The following is a 23,657-nucleotide window of genomic DNA, read 5'->3' on the forward strand; positions in this document are numbered from 1 at the left end:
ACCAAAAGCACTACAGCAGTACAGCTGCGCCACTGAAAATGATGGAGTTCTCACGGCTACACTACAACTATCTAAACAACCATTAACTACCAACACTTCTTTCTGTTCAAAAAAAAGGGGGGAGGCAATAAAATGGTAAAAAAACAACAATAATTAAACAAGGAAAACACTTTGTTAATGCAGAGTTAAGGTTGCCAGAGAGAACTCATGCCCTCCCAGAACATGAATCCAGTCAAGCTCAAACTTCTGAAAACCCAGCACACACAGAGTTAAGGTAAATGCCCATGTAACCTTAACTCTGTCCTCTGAGCAGGATACCACCTAAACCTAGACTTTTCCATACCCATCATAAAATTCACAGACTGCTCTCATCTCCCACCTCATTACTGGCAATATCCATGGCAAGCAGGCTGCAGTGCCCTGCTACTGACACCACCTACGCAATTCTGTATCACAATGATGAGGAATGGAGTCTCAGGTAAATGTGAACCTCTTTCCTTTGATAACACACTGTGGAAACAGGGAGGGGCTCGGGCTCAGACTCAGATCTTGCAATATCAGAGACCAAACTGTACCACTTACCTCCTCCACCATTCAGTACAGCTATGGCTACCTCTAACACGGTAATTCCCAGTAGCTGTTGCCAGCTCCAAGGGGGGACAGGGGGGAAGCAGAGTTAAGGTTATGTGGCATTTACCCTAACACCGTATTTCCTGATTTTCAAGAGTTTTGCCGAACTCAGTGTTCTGGAAGGGCACAAGCTGTTACCAGCAACCTTACCTCTGTGTTAACAAAGTTTTTACCATTTAACCAAGGAAGGAGCTGTTCCTCCTCATTCTTTCTTCACCTTGGAGCAAGGAGCAGTTCTGGTTCTCCTTTCTGAATGCTCAGAGGGAGTTGTGTAAGGAAGGAAGGAAGAAGATGGGTTCCCAGTGACAGGGTGGATCACATTAACAACAGATAGGTGGGTCCCACAACACCACTCAGCATCCTTCTGATATCTTGCAAGGGTTATATAACATGGGAGCAGTCCTGTGATCAACTCTCTGCTCACTATGTGTCTGCTTACTACGTGTCTCAGATCAGGTGCAGCTCCAATCAGACCAATGGACCCCATGCAACCTACATATGACTCAGAAGCTGTAGCCTGAGTACCACTGGTTTTACAAGATAAACAGTTACGGTATAACTCTTCTTGAAATAAAAGGGTTCCATAGTATCTACAACATTTGTTTAGTGACTGTGGTCCTGATTCGGTAAAGCGACTAGAGCACACGCTTAAGTGCATTGCTGAATCAAGACCTGACTCTGCAACTTCTGTTTGATATGCAATAGTGTTTTCTCCATGTAAAGCTAACCTACCTTAAACAAAATCCATGCTATTGATGAACAAAATAAAGAGTGCACATACTATATTTAATAAACCAACATGTTTTACGTGTGCTACATATTATACAAGATTCTTAAATGTTTATTAAGACAGCCAAATTACCTTGTTATAAGAATTTACTTGCAACGTATTTTCACTTACCGAAGAACAGCAATCTCTTGAACTGTAATAGCTCTTTTATCTTTGGTCCCCATGTAGGAAAATATATTTGGCTTAACTCTTAAAAAAAAAAAAAACAACAGTGATGAAAATATCAGATTTGATACTGAAGGAGACCCAAGCCCCACACAATTAGGCCAAAGATAAACTGTAATCTCACTAGCATATTATATATAAAAAATTAAACTAACAACTTTTTTATTAGATTTTATATGCACAAAAAATACGGAATTTTGAAGTTACAATCTCCACACAAGCTGTACTGCAACTTGACCCCATTATATATATATATAATATTTTCTATTGTTGTATATGGCATTATTATAAGGCAGGAAAGTTACCATATATTTTGTTAGCAAATATGGTAGAACCTCAGAGTCATGAAGACTCAGGAATGGAGGTTGTTCATAACTCTGAAATGTCTGTAACTCTGAACAAAATGTTATGGTTGTTCTTTCAAAAGTTTACAACTTAACATTGACTTGATACAACTTTGCTGCTGCTTTTAGCCATCTTAATTTAAATGAAACAAGCACAGAAACAGTTTCCTTACCTTGTCAAATCTTTTTTTAAACTTTCCCTTTATTTTTTGTTAGTTTACATTTAACACAGTACTGTACAGTATTTGTTTTTTTGTTTTGGTCTCTGCTGCCTGATTGCGTGCTTCCGGTTCAAATGAGGTATGTGGTTGACCTGTCAGTTTGAAACTCCAGTGTTCGTAACTCTGAGGTTCTACTTTAACAATCATAAAGGAGTCCTCTTGCGTATAGGCAGTATTGTCACTGTTACTTTGAATAATTTGCTTCGTGTGTGTGTGTATAAAGTAAAAAAATTCAATGGAATAATGCACAACAAATCAATCACTATTAAAAAAAAACCCCTCAGTGCATGCTTATTTTTCTGTGTGAAATTCAAATAGTGCATTTATCTCTATGTGCGGCTATCTGTATACCGAACACTATACTCATATAAGCATACAGTCAGTGCACTTCAATATTGTTCCGTTTCCATAACTGTTTCTTTCCCTCTCAACATCGTCGTTTTCCTTTGCACTCCATGCAGGATAAGAGAAATGTTGCTGTCAGTAGATTCCCTGCTATCCCACTTGTGCATACCAGGTGGTAGCACTATTTCCATTACATGCATAATCTCTATCAAGCTCTCCATGAACCGCTAGAGTAGCATGTTCCCAGGCATCCTGTTTTTCAAATACAAGTACCACCTTCACCAAGGTGCTGCTGATTTCTCAGAGCCAAACATTCAGAAGCTTAGATTGTGAACTCACACTTATAAAACAGCTAGTGAGGACTGTCACTGATGGGGATGGGAGGACAAATACACAAAGGCTTGCTTGGCCACAAAGAAAGGCAGAAAGCCAAGGCTTATGTGACTGGTGAATCCCTCACAGCAAGCAGAAGGAGACTGGTCACCACCTACCTTTCACAGATAAAGGAGTTACAATGATTCGGACAGGACAAAGAAAGAAAAATCTCAGTTACAGCTTGTTTACACATGGAGCTACTGTGTTTTAAAGTTTACACTCTACCTTAATCTGAACTAACTGCCCCAATTGCAGTGGCTACAATAACTGATTTGCATATGAATGACCGCAACAATATTTTTAAGTACATCCACTGTATGTTTGGACAACTGCACATTTAAAATCCCTAAAGTAAAAGATATGCTGCATGGCCTGGTCTTCACTGGGGCCTGGTCTACACTAAAAAGTTAGGCTGACCCAGCTACATTGCTCAGGGGTGTGAAAAATCCACACCCCTGAGTGACACAGTTAAGCCGATCTAACCCCAGAGTGGACAGTGCTAGATAAACAGAAGAATTGTTCCATCGACCTAGCTACTGCCTCTCAAGAAGGTGGATTACCTACACCAATGGGAGAATCTCTCCCGTTGGGCAAGGTAGGGTTTACACTCACTTGCCACGGCAGTGCAGCTGCAGCACTGCAACTGGGCCGTTGTACTGTTTCAGGTATAAACAAGCCCTGAGAATAAACGTGCACACTTAACTTCAGTTAAGAATGCACCAACTCACGGTAAAATCCTAGTGAATACAAGACAGTTTGTAGTCTTCATGCAAGTTAGGCGGTCAAACACAAATCTTTCCCTCAGTGAAGACCAAGCCTGAAAGCATGCCTGACAGTATGCCATTTTTTATTGTTTAGAACTATTTTCTTAACATAGCGAAGCATTTCAAATGTGACCTCCTAAAACAAATATATTTTGCAGTTACTAAATATATTGTGACAATACATTTCCTGTGTGGTTTTAGCATACGGATTTTAAAGCAGAATGTTTACATTAAATATTTAGTTGTTTTTGTTGTGTCTCAAAGCAATAAAATAATATTCTTACCTTAAAAATTTTGATAGTACATTAATAGCATCCATTGTATCCTTGTTTTCCTTGTATAATACAAAGTGGCAGTAGCTTCCCCTAGATTTTGGCCATGAATGTTTTCTTGGATCTTTAAAACAAAGAGTTAAGACATATAAAAGGACAATTTGTAAACTACATTATCAGTTGTTATCCTCGTTTGCAATCCGGGTTCATTTACTCGCCACAGCAGTTTCCATTTTCAAACAAACACGTGACTCTCAGTGACTGCAATTAGCTTCCATCTGCTTCTTTCTTAAGAAAATAAAAGTACTGAATGGAAGAAGTTGGTCCAGTAAAAGATTACCTCACCCACCTTGTTTCTCTGGCAGTTATGAAGTATGAAAAAAATGCACTTTCTGCAGATCCACTGTGGTGTAAATTTATACTGCAATACAAGATTTTAGCCATGTGACTTACACAAACATTACCAGGAGTTGCATGACAAAAGAAAGTGTCCTTCTGTTGGAATATTTTCCCAGTGGTTTATTTGTTGCCCCAACCCCAATCTCATTCCAACTGAAGTAAATCCAAGTTTTACCAGCGACTTCACTTTGAACAACGTCCAGCACTTTGGGTTTGATGCAATGCTTGTTGAACCAAATGGGAAAACTCCACTGGTCATTGGATCAAACAAGCCCTTTATATTCTTCACAAAAAGCAAACTATGTTATTTTAAGGATGGCATTAATAACGTATTATTTATTTCTACAGCATCGTACATGCAACACTAGAGCTTGGGTTATATCATATGCAAATTTTAAGGGCTTTATAATTGGTAAGAATTCACTTTGAGTTGAAGTGTGGTAACCAAGTCTCACAACAGAGTTAAATTTGGGCCAATTTTCTAAATTAATTAATAATTCAAATTCACCTTGGATATTTTCAAGTTATGTAATGTGTCTCTAGTCTAAAATATGGTTCATGATATTGTTTAATCATTTTTGGTTTCATAGAAAGGGAAGCAAGACTGCCAAAATATTAAAGTCATTACTGCACAGTAACGTTTTCAAAGATAAATGTGCATTGCATAATCATCTATCATTGTGGGCCCAATCCTCCTCCCATAGAGGCCAACAAGAGGCACTTGACTTCAGTGGGAGTAGGAACAGGCCCTTTGGGGTTGTTGTTTTTTTTTATAAAAGGCACATAAGAAAATTAAATACTAAAAACTAACAGCTTGTCTAAATGGAAAAGTTTTACACATATAAAACCACCATGTGGACACTCTCATATAAGAGTGTCTTTTTCATTTTATCTTAAACCCCTTCCCAGGCAACGAAAGCTAAATTGAAAAAAAGTACTCTTATTCCAGTATAAGTGTGTCCACATGGGGGGGAGGAGTGGTGGTGGTGGTTTTACACATACTACTAATCTTTGTTTAAATTAACATTTTAGGTTATACCGAAAAATACTTATCTCCTGTAGGGAAGGCCTAGGTTTAAAATATGGATTTTTTAAATAAAAACTGACAAAAGCCTGAAAGAGGAGTTGGTGTTTCTTTTTAAGGAAGCAATATCATCAACCCTAACTCCTCACTGAAAGATAACGCCTCATATGGAGTACTACAATATTTAGAGAGAACACAAGCAGAGTTGCCTCTATCTCCCTTGGGAAAAAAAAAATACCAGGAACATTTGTATGCAAACCATGGGCTGTACTGGCCATCAATGTTTAAGTGAAGTCTCCACTGAAACAAAAAAATTCTTCATAATATTAATGATATGGTCCACAGTCTTTTTGTTAGGAGTTCACTGGCTCCTGCTTATTCTCCTTCTCAATTCATCAATCCTCTGTGATCTCAATTTACTCTTGTACAAATTATAACTTTAAAGTAGCAAATTAGGTTTAAAAAACAAAGATTGCACAAAAATTTCTGTCATTAAAATAGGAGAAAGGGAAAAAATAATTCACAGGGAGAATCATTTCCAAGTTGAAAGTTTCTCCATAATGCATCGATTGCTCAATTTTGCACACTTTCATTTGGATTTCTTTCAAAAACACCAGCCCTGATCAAAACCAGAGTAAGGCAACCCAGGAACCTAAGCACACACCATACCATCTGCTACTACAACCCCATGCCCGTGCCATGGCCCCATCCATCCCCCTTGGAGTGGGGTGGCTGGAGTCTCTCCCTTGCCAGAGAAGCAGGGATGGCACCATAGCCCACATTACTTGGATAGCTGGGTGGAACTGCCTCCCCTCTCTTTCTCCTGCTGCACATACAGTCCTCTGCTGGGGTGGTGTTGTCACAGCCTCCCAGATCAATGGGTCTTGGAGTCAACACCCCATGGAGATGAATAAGACAATTCATACCTCTCAGAGGTATTGCTTCAGGCTATCTGCCCATTCAGGCAGACATTGCTGCATCACTTATTCTTGATTCATGTTTTCAAGCTTTTTATTACAACCACAAGGGCTAAAAACTTGTTTGTTTTTTTTAATGAAACCTATGAATCTGATGTAAAACTCACAGGACTCTGGGAATTGGGACTCTAAACATAGAACTATGAAGTGAAATCCTGCCTTACTGACACCAAAGGGAGTTTCACCATTGATTTCAATGGGGCCAGGATCTCACTCACTCATCATCCCTATGCCTTAATCCAGCCCTGGTCCTGATCTTGCAAGCCATTTCATGTGGGTGGACTACTGGGTCCGCACCAAGTGACTTGCAAGACAGAAGCCCATAACTGCATGTGTGAAGGGTGCAGCACCAGCCTCGTCACTTTCTGCGAAAACTTAACATTGCTTATACATAGATTTTATATTTAATTCTTGTTAGTTTGGCCAATGCTTTCACTATTTAGTGTGTCTGAATGGTTGGCATTTCATTTTACCAGCATGAAATACCAACATATCTTACCTGTTGCAGTTCTGACCTCTGTCCCAATGTATAGCATAAAGAGCACAAAAGAGCAATGTTTAATTTTTAAACTATTGAAGGGTTTTAGAGGTGAACATGCAGGTTTATGGTTATGATTGTTTATGCTGTAGACTTTTATAGCATCCAACAATTACGTGGTTGGTGACAGTGATTTAGATGGTTATGCGATGGAATCGTGCAGAGGCAAACAGTAAATATACGGAAAGTTTCAATCAGAGGTACAACAAACTTCACTGTGGACAATGATGGACAGCACTGCCAACAAGTTACTGAAGTAATAGGTCCATGCCTGAAGTACTCTAAATACCACACATACAAAAGTACTTGTAATTTAGTGAGTTAGAAAACATTCTTGTAACCCTTATCCCCACAAGCATACCTCATCATGTTTCTCATGTAAGAATAGATTACTAAATATTTCAAGTGTTTCTTGCCCACTGACCCCATTTAGGATTGAGTCCCCATGTGTTAGTCACTGCACATATGCAAGACTTAGATATAGTCTATGTCCCAAAGAGCCTATAGTCCAGTATCCCCATTCTGCAAGCATTTATGCATGTTGAGTAATATTTTGCACATGGGTAGCCACTGAACTTACAAATGTAAATATGTTTGCAGGATCAGGGTCTGAGAATCTAAGTTTAAAACACATTAAATCCTACTGCATTGTATGAAGTTGTCCAGAAAAGATTTTTCCTCTAGAGAAATACTTTTTTAAATGGACACCAGTTAAAATCTACAAATCCTATTTGTAAGGTACTTTTCAGTTATAGTTGTTCAACTTAATACAAGCACTTTGTTGTAACAATGGTTAAGGAACATAAACATCAACAGGGCACACTGAGGAAGACTATTATAACCCAAAGGAGACCAGGATTTGTTTGGAGATTACTTTTTGTACTTGTAAGTAAGCACACTCCATGCACAAAGCATGCAACCATAGGATTAACTTGACACAGTTAATGTGATAAACCTTACACATGTAATAATAATTTATTCCAAGTTTTTGATACTTTAAATACTCTACCACGTAGCAAAAGACTTTTACATTTGCTTAAGAAAAAGTTTAAATAAAATATACTTTTATCTAAAATAAATATGTAGCCCCTATCTAATTTGCATTACAAATGCTGGAGCCCATCTACTGGCAATGAGATACAATTTATCTTAAACCTGTTCCTAACTGACTTCAGGTAAACTGAAATAAGCCTAATTTAAACCAAAATAAGAACATTCATACAGCCTATTATACTAATTTTAACTAAATCAGTTTATAAAAGCCCCACACCTTGAGTTAAACTGGTGAAATTCTGTGTTTAGGCAAACCTTTAGATTTAAAATCAATTTGCCAACATGTCAAAAGTGTCAGATAATGGGCAACAATGTTTTACATATTTGTATACCAATACTGATGTGCCCCAAAATAATTAGACTACTAAAATACTTTGGAACATATTAAGTTATTTACCTTGATACTACCAAGTCCATCATTATTCTGACTACAAAAGCAGTTCCTATAACTGATGATGGATACAGACAGTTTTCTGCTTATAACTTTAATTTTGGCAAAGCACAGGATTGTCATTAACTGGAAAGCAGAAGCAGGTTCAGCTATTTTAAAAAAATCCTATCTTTGAGAAGAGTTGCTACTGGAAATATATTCATATATTATTTATATAAAAGATGTAATTCTGAAAGGTAGTAAACAGGTTGGGATAAATTCTGGCCCCACTGAAATAAAAGGGGGGGTTACCACTGACTTTAGTGAGGCCAGAATTTCACCCATTGAATTTATTATTATTTGTATTACCATAGTACCTAGAAACCCTAGTCCCAGACCAGGACCCCACTGTGCTATGCATTATATAAACACAGAGAAAATTTGGAATTCCTAAATTGTATGATTGTAACAACTTAATTTGGATCCAATCAGGTTCATATGGTCAACATTTAGACAGTAACTATACAATAAAAACAAACACACACTCCTATGTTGTCTATTTGGCACTCAGTGAAAATCACAGAAATGTAGGCTGGAAGAGCCAGCCCTCTGTGCTGATGCAGGACCAACCTAGAACATCCCTGACAGGTGTTTGTCCAACCCGTTCTTAAAAACATTCAATACTGGGGATTCCACAACCTATTTTGGAAGCCTATTCTAGAGCTTAACTACCCTTATAGTTAGAATTTTACCCTAAGTCTCCCTTGCTGCAGAGTAAGCCCATTACTTTTTGTCCTACCTTCAGTGGACATGGAAAACAATCAATCAATCACCCTTTATAACAGTTCTTAACATATTTGAAAACTGTTATAGTCCGTCCTGTCCCCCCTGCCAGCAAGTCTTCTTCATGTACAAATACTTCTCACTTATCATAAACCCAGTGAAACAACTTTACATTTGCTACTCCATCTACTTGATTAGTGGTTTGAAGAAAAAACAAAAACCCCCACACTAATATATTTTAGCATACCTAACATGTAAGCCTCAGGCCCTGTGCCATTTAGAAGTAACAGACTGGATGAATAGGTACAGAAGCATGCAACAGCCTCCAAATCCAAATTATAACATACCTCCTTGTCTGAAGTATTATGTAATTTTAATTAAACATTTTGTTTTTAAATTGTAGTTCAACTTTGCAACATGAAATGATGGAGACAGTAACAAACTCACTTGCCAGTGCTTTCTTTCCAGCAGCATGGTAAGCAACAATGTATTTTTTCCCATCTCGGTCCTCTGTTTTCGTCTCCAATCCAGGAAACAAGGATTTCACAGCCTGGTGAATAATAGTTCTTTTTTCTTTCGTGTCTTCAATAACCTATATTTAACAAAGAAAACTGTCACACAAAAATAGTTCTTTTTTTGGTCTTGTGTACATATCTTTTTGTTTGTTTGTTTTTAAACACACCAAAAAATCATTTTTCTGTTCAAAAACCAGCCTTAAGAAAACATGATCTGACTATGCTTTAAAGGACACATCCTACTTGCTATAATTAATTCATAAAGAGATATATACATAACTCAGCTACAAACCCTGAATCTGATGTTTCATAAATAAAAACCACAATGACATTTTTTAAATTCACCAGTTTTATTCTTAGCCAAATTTCACTGCCTGAATGAGGACTATATACAAAATGTGTGTCTTGAGTGCACATCTGTATAGAAGCTATACAACTCGATGTGAAAAAAAAAATGTTAATATAAGAATGCTTATTAATCCCAAACCCAATTTTTTCCCCAATTCAGCTCAGCAGTTATTCATATTTGTGTTATTTAAAAATAGCCACAAAACTCTTCTTCTTGTACTTTTTTTCTTCTTATTGTGGAAGATCAAATTCACTGTCTTCTACTAAATCAGCACATGCTATCCATGGAAACATTCTTTCATCAAAGTCCATGCTTGTTTAATCCCTTGTACATAATCATTCTATAAAATACTCAAGACACTGAAAACCTAAATATTAGGATTAGCCCTAATCCTTCAAACACTTAGGCATATGCTTAATTTTATGCACGTGAATTGTCCCAGTGAAACCACGATGAGTACTCACATGCATAGTTCAGTACACTTGTAAGTCTTTGCAGGATCGAGTCCTAAATTTACAAGTTTTCAGCATCACCTATTCTGATGTAAAGCTCAACAAACTACTTATATACCTAGCATTTAGTTTCCATGCACACACCCATCTCCTTCCGCAAAAAGGACATGTTAGCCAAGTCCTTTGTATTGTTTTACCATTTTACCTCTATGGCAACACTGGTTTCTTTGTTCTTAAAAAGTTGGAGCTCTTCTAAATGCTGCTTGTCTTCATTTGACAAAACTGTAAATATTTCTTCTGAAGGATCCTAATATATATAAAATAACAGTAACTCACACAACACAGTCAGAACAAGATTTCATTAGTAACTTAATTTAAAAAAAATCTTCTAGCCATTTCTGAAAGCTACTCAAAATTTACCTCATCATCCACTGGAACAGAAAAGTCATCTAAATGGCTTATGCGCCCATCTTTTCCTATTTCATGAACAACAAAGTCTGAGTATCTAACAGAAAGAAACACAAGAGGTTAAAAAACACAGACAGGAAAGACTAAAGGCTTCTGTGAACAGAACACTATTTTCCAATAGACTTTATTCAGTTTCTAGATTAAAACTTCAGCCATTATCTACTAAAAAGCTTTCTCCCATTCCTGGAAAATTACCCAAAGGACACACTAGATACTTTCCAGAATCATCACTTGAAAACTCAATATGAAAATGATACCTATTTTTTCCCTCCATCGTAGAACCACAAATATTGGTTTGTTACTGTTGAGTTATTCATGAATGTTAAAGCCACTAGCATTTAAAAAGAATCATAGAAATGTAGGACTAGAAGGGACCTCAATAGGTCACATAGTCCAGTCCCCTACATTGAGAAAGGAATAAGTATTATCTGGAGACCATCCCTGACAGGTGTTTGTCTAATTAGCTCTTAAACACCTCCAATGACAGAGGTAATTTGTTCCAGTGCTTAAATACCCTTACAGTCAGGAAGTTTTTCCTAATGTTGAATCTAAAGCTCCCTTGCTACAATTTAAGCCCCTGATGTCTTGTCCTGTCCTCTGGTTCAAAAAAGAACTAGATAAATTCATGGAGGATAGGTTTCAGAGTAGCAGCCATGTTAGTCTGTATCCACAAAAAGAACAGGAGTACTTGTGGCACCTTAGAGACTTACCAATTTATTTGAGCATAAGCTTTCGTGGACTACAGCCCACTTCATCGATGGGCTGTCTGTAGCCCACGAAAGCTTTTGCTCAAATAAATTTGTTAGTCTCTAAGGTGCCACAAGTACTCCTGTTCTTTTTATGGAGGATAGGTCCATTAATGACTATTAGCCAGGACGGGCAGGGATGGTGACCCTAGCCTCTGTTTGCCAGAAGCTGGGACTGGGCAACAGGGGATGGATCACTTGATGATCATCTGTTCTGTTCATTCCCTCTGAAGCACCCAGCATTGGCCACTATTGGAAGATAGAATACTGGGCTAGATGGACATTTGATCTGACTCAGTAAGGCCGTTTTGTTCTCCTTAACCACTGAACAGAAAAACATTTCAGCACCGTCCTTTTTATAACAACCTTTTACATACTTGAAGACAAATATCATGTCCCCGCCTCAAATCTTCAATTCTCCAGACTACACAAACCCAATTTTTTCAATCTTTCCTCATAGGTCATGTTTTCTAGACCTTTAATTATTTTTGTTGCTCTCTGCTGTACTGTCTCCAATTTGTCCACATTTTTCCCCACACAATACTCCAGGTGAGGCTTATCTGTGCTGAGTAGAGTGGAAGAATTACTTATTTCTTGCTTACAATACCCCTGCTAATACACCCCAGAATGATGTTCACTTTTTTTTTTTTTTTTTGCAACAGTATGACATTGTTGACTTAATGCATTTAGTTTGTGATCCACTGTAACCCCCACGTCCTCTTCTGCAGTACTCCTTCCTAGGCAATCATTTCCCATTTTGTATTGATTATTCCTTCCTAAGTGTAGTAATTTACATTTGTCCTTATTGAATTTCATCCTATTTAATTCAGAACATTTCTCTACTTTATCAAGATCATTTTGAATTCTAATTCTGCCCTCCAAAGCGCTTGTAACCTCTCCCAGCTCAGTATCATCCGGAAACTTTATAATTGTATTCTCTATCCCATTATCCAAATAATTTATGAAGATATTGAATAGAACCAGACTTAGGACAGATCCCTGCAGGACCCCACTTGACATGCCCTTCCAGTTCGATCGTGAACCATGGATAACTACTCTGAGTATGGTTTACCAGCCACTAGTGCACCCACCTTATAGTAGGTTCATCTACAAAGACACCAGAGAAGAGAAAGAGTATATAAATTAGGAAAGAAAGGGAATGTAAAAAAAGTTATTTGAAATTACAGGAACGTTGCGAATGGACATTAAAAAAAAAGGGAGGGAAGAGGAAATTCTTGAGCCTTCTTTTACAGATCACCATTTTAAACTATATCCTGACTTTCATCTATTTACCCAAGATTTTTTATAAACAGTAACTGGATAATTTGATTTCTATCTGTCATTCATACACAGAAGCAAGCAGCCTCTCCCAACTTCCCAACAAAGGTAAGAGCAGATCACTGTTGTGAGTCTTCATGCTACTGAGGCCTCCTTATTTAATCAAATATACTAGAACATTTATTAGTGTAATAAGTAGCTAACTAGGCTCCTCATGTAGATGAACAAAGTACATTATATAATGTATTCTTTTGAACTGGTTGATTACTTGCTAAGTTGCAGAGCTCAGAAATCTACTCTCTCATTCCTAGCTGTTGTTAAGAATTACAAAGATTCTACTGCACTGTTATTTCATGAAGTCGTACACTAACTCTGTCACTTCAACCAACATTCTTCAGTGCTAGCAGTACATTAAAGCTCAACTCATCCTCTTCCCAGGGAGAGTGAGTCAGATTTCTGTTCACAGCTATGCGGGTGGAAATAGAGAGAACTCCACTGAAGTAAGAGTTCTTCTGGATATTCACTTCAGTAGCATAGCAGATTCTGATCCAGTCTTTTAAAAAAGAAAAAGAGAGACAGTGAATTGGTGCCAGTAGAGGGAACATGAAGGACTTTCTTTCTACATTAGTAAAGCCAGGATAAATTGTATTTTCTAAAATAAGAATTTTAGAACAGCTGAGAGAAAAAGCTGTCAACTGATTGTGAAATGCTGAAAGAGGGGAAAATGAGGCTTCACTGTGAGATGTTTCTATTGCATTACATCCAAATCCACACATGCACGTATCAAACCTCTATAAAATCACGTTATACAAGTCAAAAGGGTCAAAATGGAGGGGGGTGGAAAGACCATAATGCGACTGCAAACATCTCTGTCAAGACATTATTAAGGTTATGTTTGCCCAACTGAGTTTAAAGTAAAGATGTGATGAATCCACATTTTTTAATTTGAACAAATAACCAAACACTTCTCATTGGTATTCACCCAAAACTGAATGCAAGTACAGTACAGACCCGTTTACGTGTGGATGTCGGGAGCCAAGCCATCGCGACCACATGATAACGGACCGCGGGTTAAGAGGGCCATGCTGAAAAAAGTGTCTATGATTCACTTAGAAAAAAATGCTAGAAGAAATCGTTATTTTCTGCTCTTTCTGGATCGCATTTTTTTTCTTTCTTATGAAGTCTCATTTGCCGCAGATCAATGATTTTTATATTTTCCGCATTTTGCTCCTTCATAAATCTGACAACAGTTTCTACACCACTAAGAGCTTCTGTGGCCGAAATTTTGACCTTTTCAATGACATCCTCACCATCACTTTCGCAGTCCGACATAGCCTCGCAGCCCGTTAATATTTCTTCCTCGGACAGAAATTCTGAAGTCAGGCAATCTTCATCCATCTCCAGCCACTCGGTAATGATTTTCGGCGACGTATCCAAACTAAAATCTTTTATCATTTGAAAATGAAGCTTACCTTTAACCTCTTTTGTCTGTGTGCGTGTTTGTAGAACGTCTTCTTCTGAAAATCCTTCAAAGTCTGGCTCTGAATCAGTGCCACTGCTGGAGTTTTCCGAGTCTGAGCTGTCTTTGACAGAAAAGTCATCACCGAGAGTCATCGTCCAGCAGTTTTCAATGGACTTTTGTTTTACTCCGTCCCAAGCTTTTTTAACTAAATAAATAATTTCCTTCATGTTTAACTGTTTCAGAAATGCCTGAAGACATGCATGACATGATCGCCAAAATCAGCTCCCGTCAATAATTGTTTTTAAAATTCTGAATAATGCCCTGGTCTAAAGGTTGAATTTTTGATGTTGTGTTGAATGGTAGGTATAGCACTCAAATTTTTCCATCGCTCGATACCAGTGATTTGGCTGGAGGATGGGCTGGACAATTGTCAAGCAGAAAAAGTGCTTTGGCTTTGAGTGTCTTTGACCACAGATGCTTACGAACAGCTGAAACAATGCTGTTGTGGAACCAGTCGTCAAAAATGTGTCTCGTCATCCAAGCATTTTTGCTGTTAGCGTTCATTACTGGCAGTTTGGCTCTACTGCGGTGATTAAAGCAGCGAGGGTTATGAAATCGGCCAACAAGAAGAGGGGCAAACTTATGGCTGCTGGACTTATTACTACAAAAAAGAAGAGTCACACTATCTTTTATCTTTTTAAATCCAGCTGTTTTCTGTGTCTTGTAATTAAAGGCTAAAGTCTTATCAGGTAGCAGTTTTGCAAATAAACCTGTTTCATCACAATTATAAAGTTGTTCTTCGTGGTAGTCTTCATTTTGTAAAATAGATTTTAACTTGGTGGGAAACACGTTTGCGGCTGATTCATCAGCTTTCTCTAGAAATCGATACTTGCGCTATGCCATGACGCTTTTTAAAACAACTTATAAACCCCTTGCTGGCTTGGAATGATTCATCCCCTGTTAAATTTCCAACTTTGGTCGCTTGGGCTTGAAGAATTGGCCCACTTAGCGGCATTCCTTTCAGCCTTTCCTGAGCAAACCATGTGCACATGGCTTTGTCTATTGTGGGTTTTGCTGAACAGCGCACACATTTTCGCTTAAGCCCCACAACAGAATCGATATTCCGTACAAAGCCATTCAGTTTAGATTCGTTTTTAGCCATCCTCAGAGAGTAGATTCGGCTATCCCAATATCTTCTGAAACTTTGGCCTGGGTTTCTCCACTATTTACTTGATCTGTTGCAGCTAGGTTTTCTTCTACAGTGTAGGAACGCTGACGTTTGCCCTCTGCCATTATATTAGGCCTACGGTTAAAATTTGCTAATGTAGTATATATATTACTATATATTATATATCTCTTTAGCATCACAATCACTAAGCATGCATGATACATCTTTACCAATATCGGTAAAGACGTACAACACATTTCCGCTCCGCACTTCCAGTCGATTTCTATGTCAGTGAGTTAGTGAGCAAATCTGTAGCACTACATAGCGAGTTCCTGTACCATGTGTTAACGAGTCTCATGTGTTAAATAGGTAGCACTGGGAGGCATGGCGCTACTGTGCATTAAGCGGATTCGCGCATAAACGGGTCTGTACTGTAAGTGATGCTGTCGTTATCTTGCCAGATCTCTCAAAAGAAAGATCTTTCATAGTTATAAGGAATATCCACCAATAAATAGGGATAACACTGTCTTTTTTTTAAGATTATGTTGTATCTGCAGTTTCAGAGAAAAAGTGCATAACAATATCTATTTATGGCAAAACTATGTACATACAGGATGACTTTAATTTGAAACTGATTATGCAAAAACATGTTTAAGTGCTTTGCTGGACTGGTGCAACAATTTGTACACTGTTTCTTCAGAAGGGTTTTGAATTTATATTTGAGATTTCTGGTGAAAGATAGTATTTATTTTAAGTAACAGTTAAGAATGCTGTGTTGTAGTGAAATGAGAATAAGGAGTTTATTATGTAGGCGGTGTAAGATTTGTGATATCCTCAATTATTTTCAAGTTCTTTAGTTTTGTACATAATGTTATAACTGACAAGATTTATAAAATTTTAGCACCAGAAGGGACTATTAGATCATCATCACATAGCAACTTTAACTTGTTCTTTCAAAAAAATTTTGACTTTGGGATCATAAATATTTTGTCACGTCTTTTACATAGGTTAGCAGTACTTTTAATGTGTATAGTATGTATTGTAACTAGACTGTATATTTTGTACATAGTTGGCAGAAAGTAAGTCAAATTGGAAATGAATATAAGATTATATTCCTATCATTTAGAGTCCCCTTTCTCAGTTTTATTCAGCAGTACACAAACACTTTAGAAAGGCACCAGCCATGTACAAACTAAAGCTTTCTCAGAGCCCTAGTTTTAAGAAAAGAAAGCAGTGAAGCACACCTGTAGATAATCCTATTGTATCTTGATATGTGTGGGTGTTATATCAGAGATGATAGTGTCTGACTCCTAGGCTAAACAGAGAAGGAAAATGGGGAATAGTTGCCAATACAAGGAATTAAAGTACAGAGGATTGCAATATGAAAAGTTACCTCTCTTTTAAGATTCCAGAAAACCCTTTGTGAAAGCTAACAAACTTTGTAATGCCAACATCGAGTTCTGTTAGTCCATGCTTCATCATGTCTGCAAAGCTCTCTGGGTCCCCTTCTTCATCACTTTCCTCCAGTTCATTATCTTCCTCCTCACCTTCTTCATTCAGGATTATATTATCTTTCTTGTCCTCAAGCAAAGGTTTTGCAGGTTGTTCAATTAAAATGTCAATGCTTTGCTCAGAATTGTTTCCTGTCTTAGAAGACTCTTCTGAGATCTTTTGCCTTTTAATTTCATCTACATTAGCCACATCATCCTCAGAATGAGGACGTTTCAAGGATGTCATTTGTACAGCTTCCATATTTAAAGGCACAGAGCGGTACAAAGTCCTGGGGAAGAAAAGGGACCATTTAAAATGGTTTATTTCCAAATCTTTTGCTCTTTAAAAAAATTATATTTTTAAACATGCAACACACACAAATCAAACAAAAAGCAGCAAATTCTGCATCAAGCTGCTATACCTGGGCAACCCCAGAGTCAATGGATTTGCACAGGTGTAAGTTAAACTACATGCAAAGATACAGCTACCAAGAAGGTACACTTGGCAAACTCAGTAGTCTCAGCAGAGGAACAACGCAGGGAAGGGGGAGTAAAGGATTAGGATTAGAGATCCTGACCGAGAAAGACAGAAAAAAGCACTCCTGACAAACAATACATTGTGTCAGGCTCAGGCCTGGTCTATACTTAAAAGTTTTGCTGCATAGCTACGTTGATATGGAGGGTCGGGGGAGGGGGGGGAATCACACCCCTAACCAACATGGCTGTTCCGGCAAAAGCCCTGGCATAGATGCAGTTATACTGGTAAAAAAGTCCTTTTGCCAGGACAGATCATTTCATTTAGACAACTGGTATAAGATATACCAGCAAAAGAACTAATTTGCTGGTATAAAATGCATCTCCAGTCGTGGGGCTTTCCTTTATAGCTATCTTGGTATATTTCTACTGGCAAACATTTTCTAGTGTTGATAAGGCCTCAGACAGGAAAGGACTACTTCCAGAAAAGATTTTGGGGTTATATAAGGACATGAGAGTGAAAGGATCAGGGAAGACACACCGTACCGCACCAAGGGGAGAATAAGTGGTTTATGTTTGTCTTTATGAAAGACAGGGGAAGGAAGGTGGTCACATTTTTAGGTAGCACCAGTTTTTCAAAGTTTTCCAGAATGGGTACTCCTGGAATCTCTCCCAGCTGGCACTGGAGAAGAATGATGCAACACCTCCAGCAAATCTGGCCTCTTCCCTTGCCAGCTCTCCTTATTTTCAACTGCTATGATAGTGCCAGTGCTCAACTATCATACAGCTGGCCACATGGGCTTTCCTGCTCTCCGTATCTCACTATAGCTAAATCTGACTACTTTGTATTGTTCCCCCTTCCTAAAAGAATTCATCCTGTGTGCATCAATAATTCAGACACAATGGTTCAATGTACTCCCCCGCCCAGCCTGTATATTATTTCATCTCTTCTGTTCCCAGAAAGCACTCCTATTCTTCTTCCTAAACTCACAAAGTTCTGACCAATGAGTCACCAGGGGTGAGGTAAAGGAAACCCTGAGAGTGGAGGGTCAAGCAGGGAGCGAATGAAATAAATCCTGGAGAGAGGGCTGTATCTACTCACTCTTGTGGAACTGAGCGCTTGATTCTCTTCACTGACTGCTTCAGTGTCCACTTGTGGGCCAGCAGGAACAGAACTTTGGGGGCTGGAGAAGAAAGGGATAACTGTTTGATAATTTAACTGTTATTGATAACTGTTTTATAATTAAAAAATTATTATAACACCTAGGATGATAAATGGGTCAAAGGTTCTCCATAGGTCCCAAGATCTATGAGATTGCCCCAAAGTACTTGGGGCACCCCAAAGATCTGGAATATTATGCTCCTTACTCATTCCAGCGGAATGGGAGTATGGGGAGAAATCACATACCCCCACTGATTCTATAAAAACTCCACAAGCTGAAATACACAGATATTCCTAGCCCTTCTGTGCAATTTTCCCCATGGAAACAATAAGTTGACCCTGAACTTGTGGCTCAGTGTTTATGATGCTTATAAAAGCTCTTTCCACACTCCTCAGTGAAAATTATCACCATAAATAGAACACAAATAGAGGTAAATAAGGCACTTTACAAAGGACTTCCTAGTTCTGTGCATCATATTATAGAAAGGATATTGTGTAACTGGATAACAGTTAAGATTAAAAAAGAGCACTGATGCTTAGATACACAAAGAAACTGAAAAAATAGTTTTGTATTACTAATAAGATAAAAAACAAAAAACACACTTTTAACAGGGATGCCTACAGAAGCTGGATGCCATGAAACTGTAAGAGAACAGCCACAGAAACTAAGACACAGCCAGACTGAAGAAGTTAAGAAAAACACAGAAAACAGAAAAGACACACCAATGTGGACCTTTATTGACCTCAGTGCTAGCCTATAATAAATTAACTTGCTCAAGTACTGCAGAATCTGCAGCAGGTAACCAAACGCAAGGCTAACTAAGGGTTTTTGATTGATTGTTTGTAATTATTATTTCTTTTAAGGGATTTGTATGAGAGTTTAGTGCTTGTCAAAGGTGCCAGATTAATAGCCCTGGAGATCAAAATCCCCACAACTGTACACAGAACAGACACAATACCTGCTTCTCTATATCACCCCAACAATATACACATAGATTTTTGAAGAGAGAACAAAAATCATTTGTTGCCAGCAAATAGTTCAGTCAGGGCACAAACCAATCTTCTAGAAACTTCCTCAATCATTAGATAACATCTCCCACTTGAAAATTTTAAAAATCTATAATTTAAGGAAGACTAACATTACAGGCTAGATACATCTTGTCACCTACTCAATTGTCAGCTGTCCTGAAACTGACCAGAACTAGCCATGCATAATATAAGTACTCTGAAATTTTTATTATGAAAAAATAATTAAGAAACAATTATTATGGAAAAATAATCACTTTTCCAGCCACTACTTGTTTTTCCCTAGTTAATTTTAAAATTTTCTTTAGCTCCAAATGTAAATGTTGCTCTAAAAATAAACAACCAAAAGGATTATATTAAGTTACAAATAAATCAGAGAGAAAGCTGCTTTACAAACATTTAAAATAATCAACTAAAATGAAGAACTAATGAATAAAACAAAGAACGAAGAAACAACAAAAGTGAAACAAGAAAGGGATTGTTTATTATTATTATAAAACTATAAATAATAATAAATAATACCAAAGGAATAAGACCACTAAAGGAAAGAATGGAAGAAAGCAAGCAAAATAGAGTTACCAAACCTTGTATTTCTTCATACCTTTCAGTGGATAACATCAGCTTCAATCTGGCCCCAAATTTAAACTTTATAAAAAGCTTTTATAAAATCATAACCAACAGAAGTGATTATACCTTTTAAAAATTCTCATTAAAACTATTTTTAAATAAAGTTTTCTGTAAGATTGAAATGCTAATATCTGGACTACAAACAGAAATTACATCCATTTAATAAACTGGTTTCTAAATTGATGTAGTTAAATTGGTGCAAACTCCTTGTATAGGTACTCTTAAATAGGTTTAAGAGAGGCTGATATTGATTTAGCTTTAGTTGATTACCACAGAAAAGCTGCTCCCTTTCCCCTTTCATCCCAAACCCCTCCAACTACCAAGCATTTACACAGCAGGGCTTTTGCAGGTATCTGTAAGAGAGAAGAGCATGTCTTTTAACACAGATTCCACCCTCCTGGCAGGGGGTGGGGGGAGTCATCACTTACAATGCACTGAAACCTTGCAGGGCTACAATCCATTGGGAAGCCTGCCAAAGGAAGTCGACCTGTTGGTCTGTTAAGTGTGTGTTAGGTGTTTCTAATCCCACCCCGCAGTAACTAGAGATTTAGACAGGTATCATAGATTCCCTAGTCTAAGAACAGGGGACAAACAAATACCAATTGGAAAATGCTGTCCACCATATGAGAAAATATTTGAAAAATTAATTACTTGAGGGACTAGATGGCTCAAAAGTGATTAAGACAGAGACAGTCTTTCACTTGTACAGGTCACTAGTGAGAAAAGGTTGTTACTATTTGACAGCTGTTTGATTGTCTTAGTCCAGGTACCAGTGGACTGGTGTCCACATCACAGAGCCTGCACCCTTGTTGGCAATTTCAGTAGAGGCCAAAGTTTTATGGAGACTGAACTTTAAAGAGATAAAATGAAGAATTTTAACATTCATATGTAAAGCACAGAGCAGGCTCTCTGTCAAATGAAGCAGGAAATTAGATGAGACAGTAAATGGTATCATGGTACAATGATACAGGAGAGTCTAGGAAGCAGATGCCTCAGTCAACTGCAGGAAACAGTGTGCAATCCATATAATTTAAACGTTATACTTAGCAGGGATGGCCCAAATATTGCCCAACTAAGGGGAACATGGCAAATTGCCAGGTGCACAATTGCTACTCCTATATTTTCAGGCCCACTGATGGGAGGAGCAAAGGGGGCAATTGCCCAAGGGCCCAGGCGACTTAAAAGGGCCGCTGCCGGCAGCACAGCAGGGCTAAGGCAGGCTTCCTGCTTGCCCACACTCTATGCCACTCCTGGAAGCGGCCAATGTCCCTGCGGCCCCTGGGGAGGGGGTCTCCGGGCGCTGCCCCTGCCCCGAAGCTCCCGTTGGCCTGGAACTGCAGCCATTGGGAGCTGCGGGGGCAGTGCCCGCAGGCAGCAGCGAGTGGAGACCCCCTGGGCTCCCAGCCTAGGAGCCGCTGCGAGAGGGGTGTGCCAGTTGCTTTTGGCAGCCGCCTGAGGTAAGCGCCAACCCCGACTCCCTCCTACACCCCAACCCTCTGCCTAGAGCCCACACCCCCTCCCACACTCCCCTCCCAGAGCCCGCACCCAAACTCCCTCCCAGAGCCCACACCCTGCACCCCAACCCCCTGCACCAGCCTGGTGAAAGTGAGTGAGGGTGGGGGAGAGTGAGCAACAGAGGGGGGGGATGGAGCGAGTAGGGGGCAGGGCCTCAGAGAAGAGGCAGGACAGGGGTATGGTCTCAGGAAGAGGCGGGGCAGGGGAAGGGTCTCTGGGTTTGTGTGATTAGACAGTTGGCAACCCTACTGGGCAGGCATATAGAAGCCCTAATCACGCCAAAAGAGCATGCCTAGCATCTCGTTGGGCACCAGCCAGCACAGGTGCAGCACCGCCCAAATGTCAGGCAGACCGCATCCGCGCGGGTGTGGCTTGTGCATGTGTGGGGGCCCACTGTTTGGAATTACTGTTAGCAGGCCTGTATCTTTTATAAAACAGAAGTGAGTTCAGTTGTGTTAATCTTTTCTACAGAGATGCAAGTTGCTAAAGATCCCAGCATGCAATTCTCCATGCTCTGGAAACCACTTGGATCAAAAAGAGCCAGGATGATCATTGGAAGGGATCTGAGCCCCACACTGGGTGAGGAAGGGCAGCAGGCATCTGATTACCCACAGACAGATTTCCTGGGGGGGGAGTGGGGAGAGAGAGAAATCAAGGACTCAAGGGAGGAAGGAAAATAAGGTAAGAAGGGTTGATTCCAGAGGGGATCTAAATTGAGGCCGCTGAGCCCTAGCACTATATAGGCAATTTACACGAGAGAAGAGGGGTTACAGCAAGGAGCCGAATGAGGGGGGAGGGAAGTTTTTTTCGAGAGGCAGTTACATTCTGGAGTAGCAGAGTTGTTTTAACCTAGCCCTGGCCACGGAGGAGCACAGGGCAGGATCTGTCCGCACTCTGTGGGCCATGTCTCCACACTGAAGGGAAGGGCAGCCATGGGGTGCAGCTTAGAAGTCACTGAGCCACATTTGTTTCCACTCCTGCGCAACCACGTGGCAGTGCCACCCAATGCAGCTGGCGGGGGGGGGAAGGGGGCATCCATGTGCCCGCCCAACCCCGATGAAGAAACCGGGCACAAACTCTCGCCCACAGCCCCACAAGAGGAGTCTGGGAGCCACCCAGAGCGTACCACGGCAGGCGGCTGCGCGCCTGCGGGAGCGGGGAGAGGCTCCTCCCGCGTCGGGCAAACAGTCCTGCGGGGCTGGGGGGAGAGCGTCGCCCTCCGGGCCGCGCCGGCTCCCACGCGGGCGGCGGGGCAGGCAGCCCCGAGGCCGGGCGAGGCGGCGGTGGGGGACGCTTACCCGGAGCTTGCCACTGCCGCCGGCAAGGGAGAGCGAGCGGCAGGAGGCGGCGGCCGCAGGGAGTCAACAACATGGAGCGGGTCCCCGGCCGGAGCTGCGGGGCTGCCGCACGTGTCCGCCCTGGGCTCGGCCTCAGTCCAGGGCGCTGCTGCTGCGGCTGGCCTGGACCGGAGCGCGCGTCTGTGACTGCTGCTCCAGTCCGGAGCCGGGGGAGGGCGCAGGCAGGACACGGCCCCCTTCTCAGTGTCATCAGCCCAGCCCCCTGCGGACACCCGCCCTCTTCCCACGGAGCTCGGCCTCTTGCCCTTCGGACGCCGCTGCTGCAAGGAGCCGGCTGGGCCAGGGTAAACAAGGCGCAGCGCGGCCCCGTCTCCGCTCCTGGGGCAGGCTGCAGCCATTTCGAGGCAGCAGAGCCGCTCCGCCCCGGAGGAAGGGTTGTGCTGCGTGCGTTTCCCTGAGACACTTACAGTCTCCTTCTCCCCCCTCCTCCAGCTTGTTTAAAAACGTCCCCCCCCCGCGCGTCAGCTCTGGGACAAAGGCAAATAAATCATCCCCAGATGCTCCCACCTGCAGTTTC

At 40.2% G+C, this 23,657-nt stretch overlaps 1 protein-coding gene across 5 annotated transcripts in view; it reads right to left on the reverse strand.

Moving 5' to 3' along the window:
• PUS7 (pseudouridine synthase 7) overlaps window positions 1–23,493 on the reverse strand; it is a 46,864-nt gene extending 23,371 nt beyond the window's left edge. For 3 of the 5 annotated variants that reach the window (XR_012156831.2, XM_073328495.1, XM_073328493.1), the window contains exons 1-9: window positions 23,081–23,238; window positions 18,555–18,636; window positions 16,882–17,268; window positions 10,787–10,871; window positions 10,572–10,673; window positions 9,498–9,642; window positions 6,806–6,823; window positions 3,919–4,030; window positions 1,532–1,609 (exon numbers count right to left, since the gene is read on the reverse strand). Coding sequence is in view for 4 of the 5 variants with exons in the window: in XM_073328495.1 (XP_073184596.1) it covers window positions 1,532–1,609; window positions 3,919–4,030; window positions 6,806–6,823; window positions 9,498–9,642; window positions 10,572–10,673; window positions 10,787–10,871; window positions 16,882–17,268; window positions 18,555–18,636; window positions 23,081–23,153 (1,082 nt within the window). In the remaining variant the exon portion in view is untranslated. Of the gene's footprint in view, window positions 1–1,531; window positions 1,610–3,918; window positions 4,031–6,805; window positions 6,824–9,497; window positions 9,643–10,571; window positions 10,674–10,786; window positions 10,872–16,881; window positions 17,269–18,554; window positions 18,640–20,591; window positions 20,621–23,080 lie in introns of all 5 variants that reach the window. The other 2 variants (XM_073328496.1, XM_073328494.1) reach the window with 2 other exon arrangements.
• Window positions 23,494–23,657: the final 164 nt, after the last annotated feature.

The sequence above is a fragment of the Lepidochelys kempii genome, chromosome 1 (assembly GCF_965140285.1).
Source record: "Lepidochelys kempii isolate rLepKem1 chromosome 1, rLepKem1.hap1, whole genome shotgun sequence".
Taxonomy (NCBI): domain Eukaryota; kingdom Metazoa; phylum Chordata; order Testudines; family Cheloniidae; genus Lepidochelys; species Lepidochelys kempii.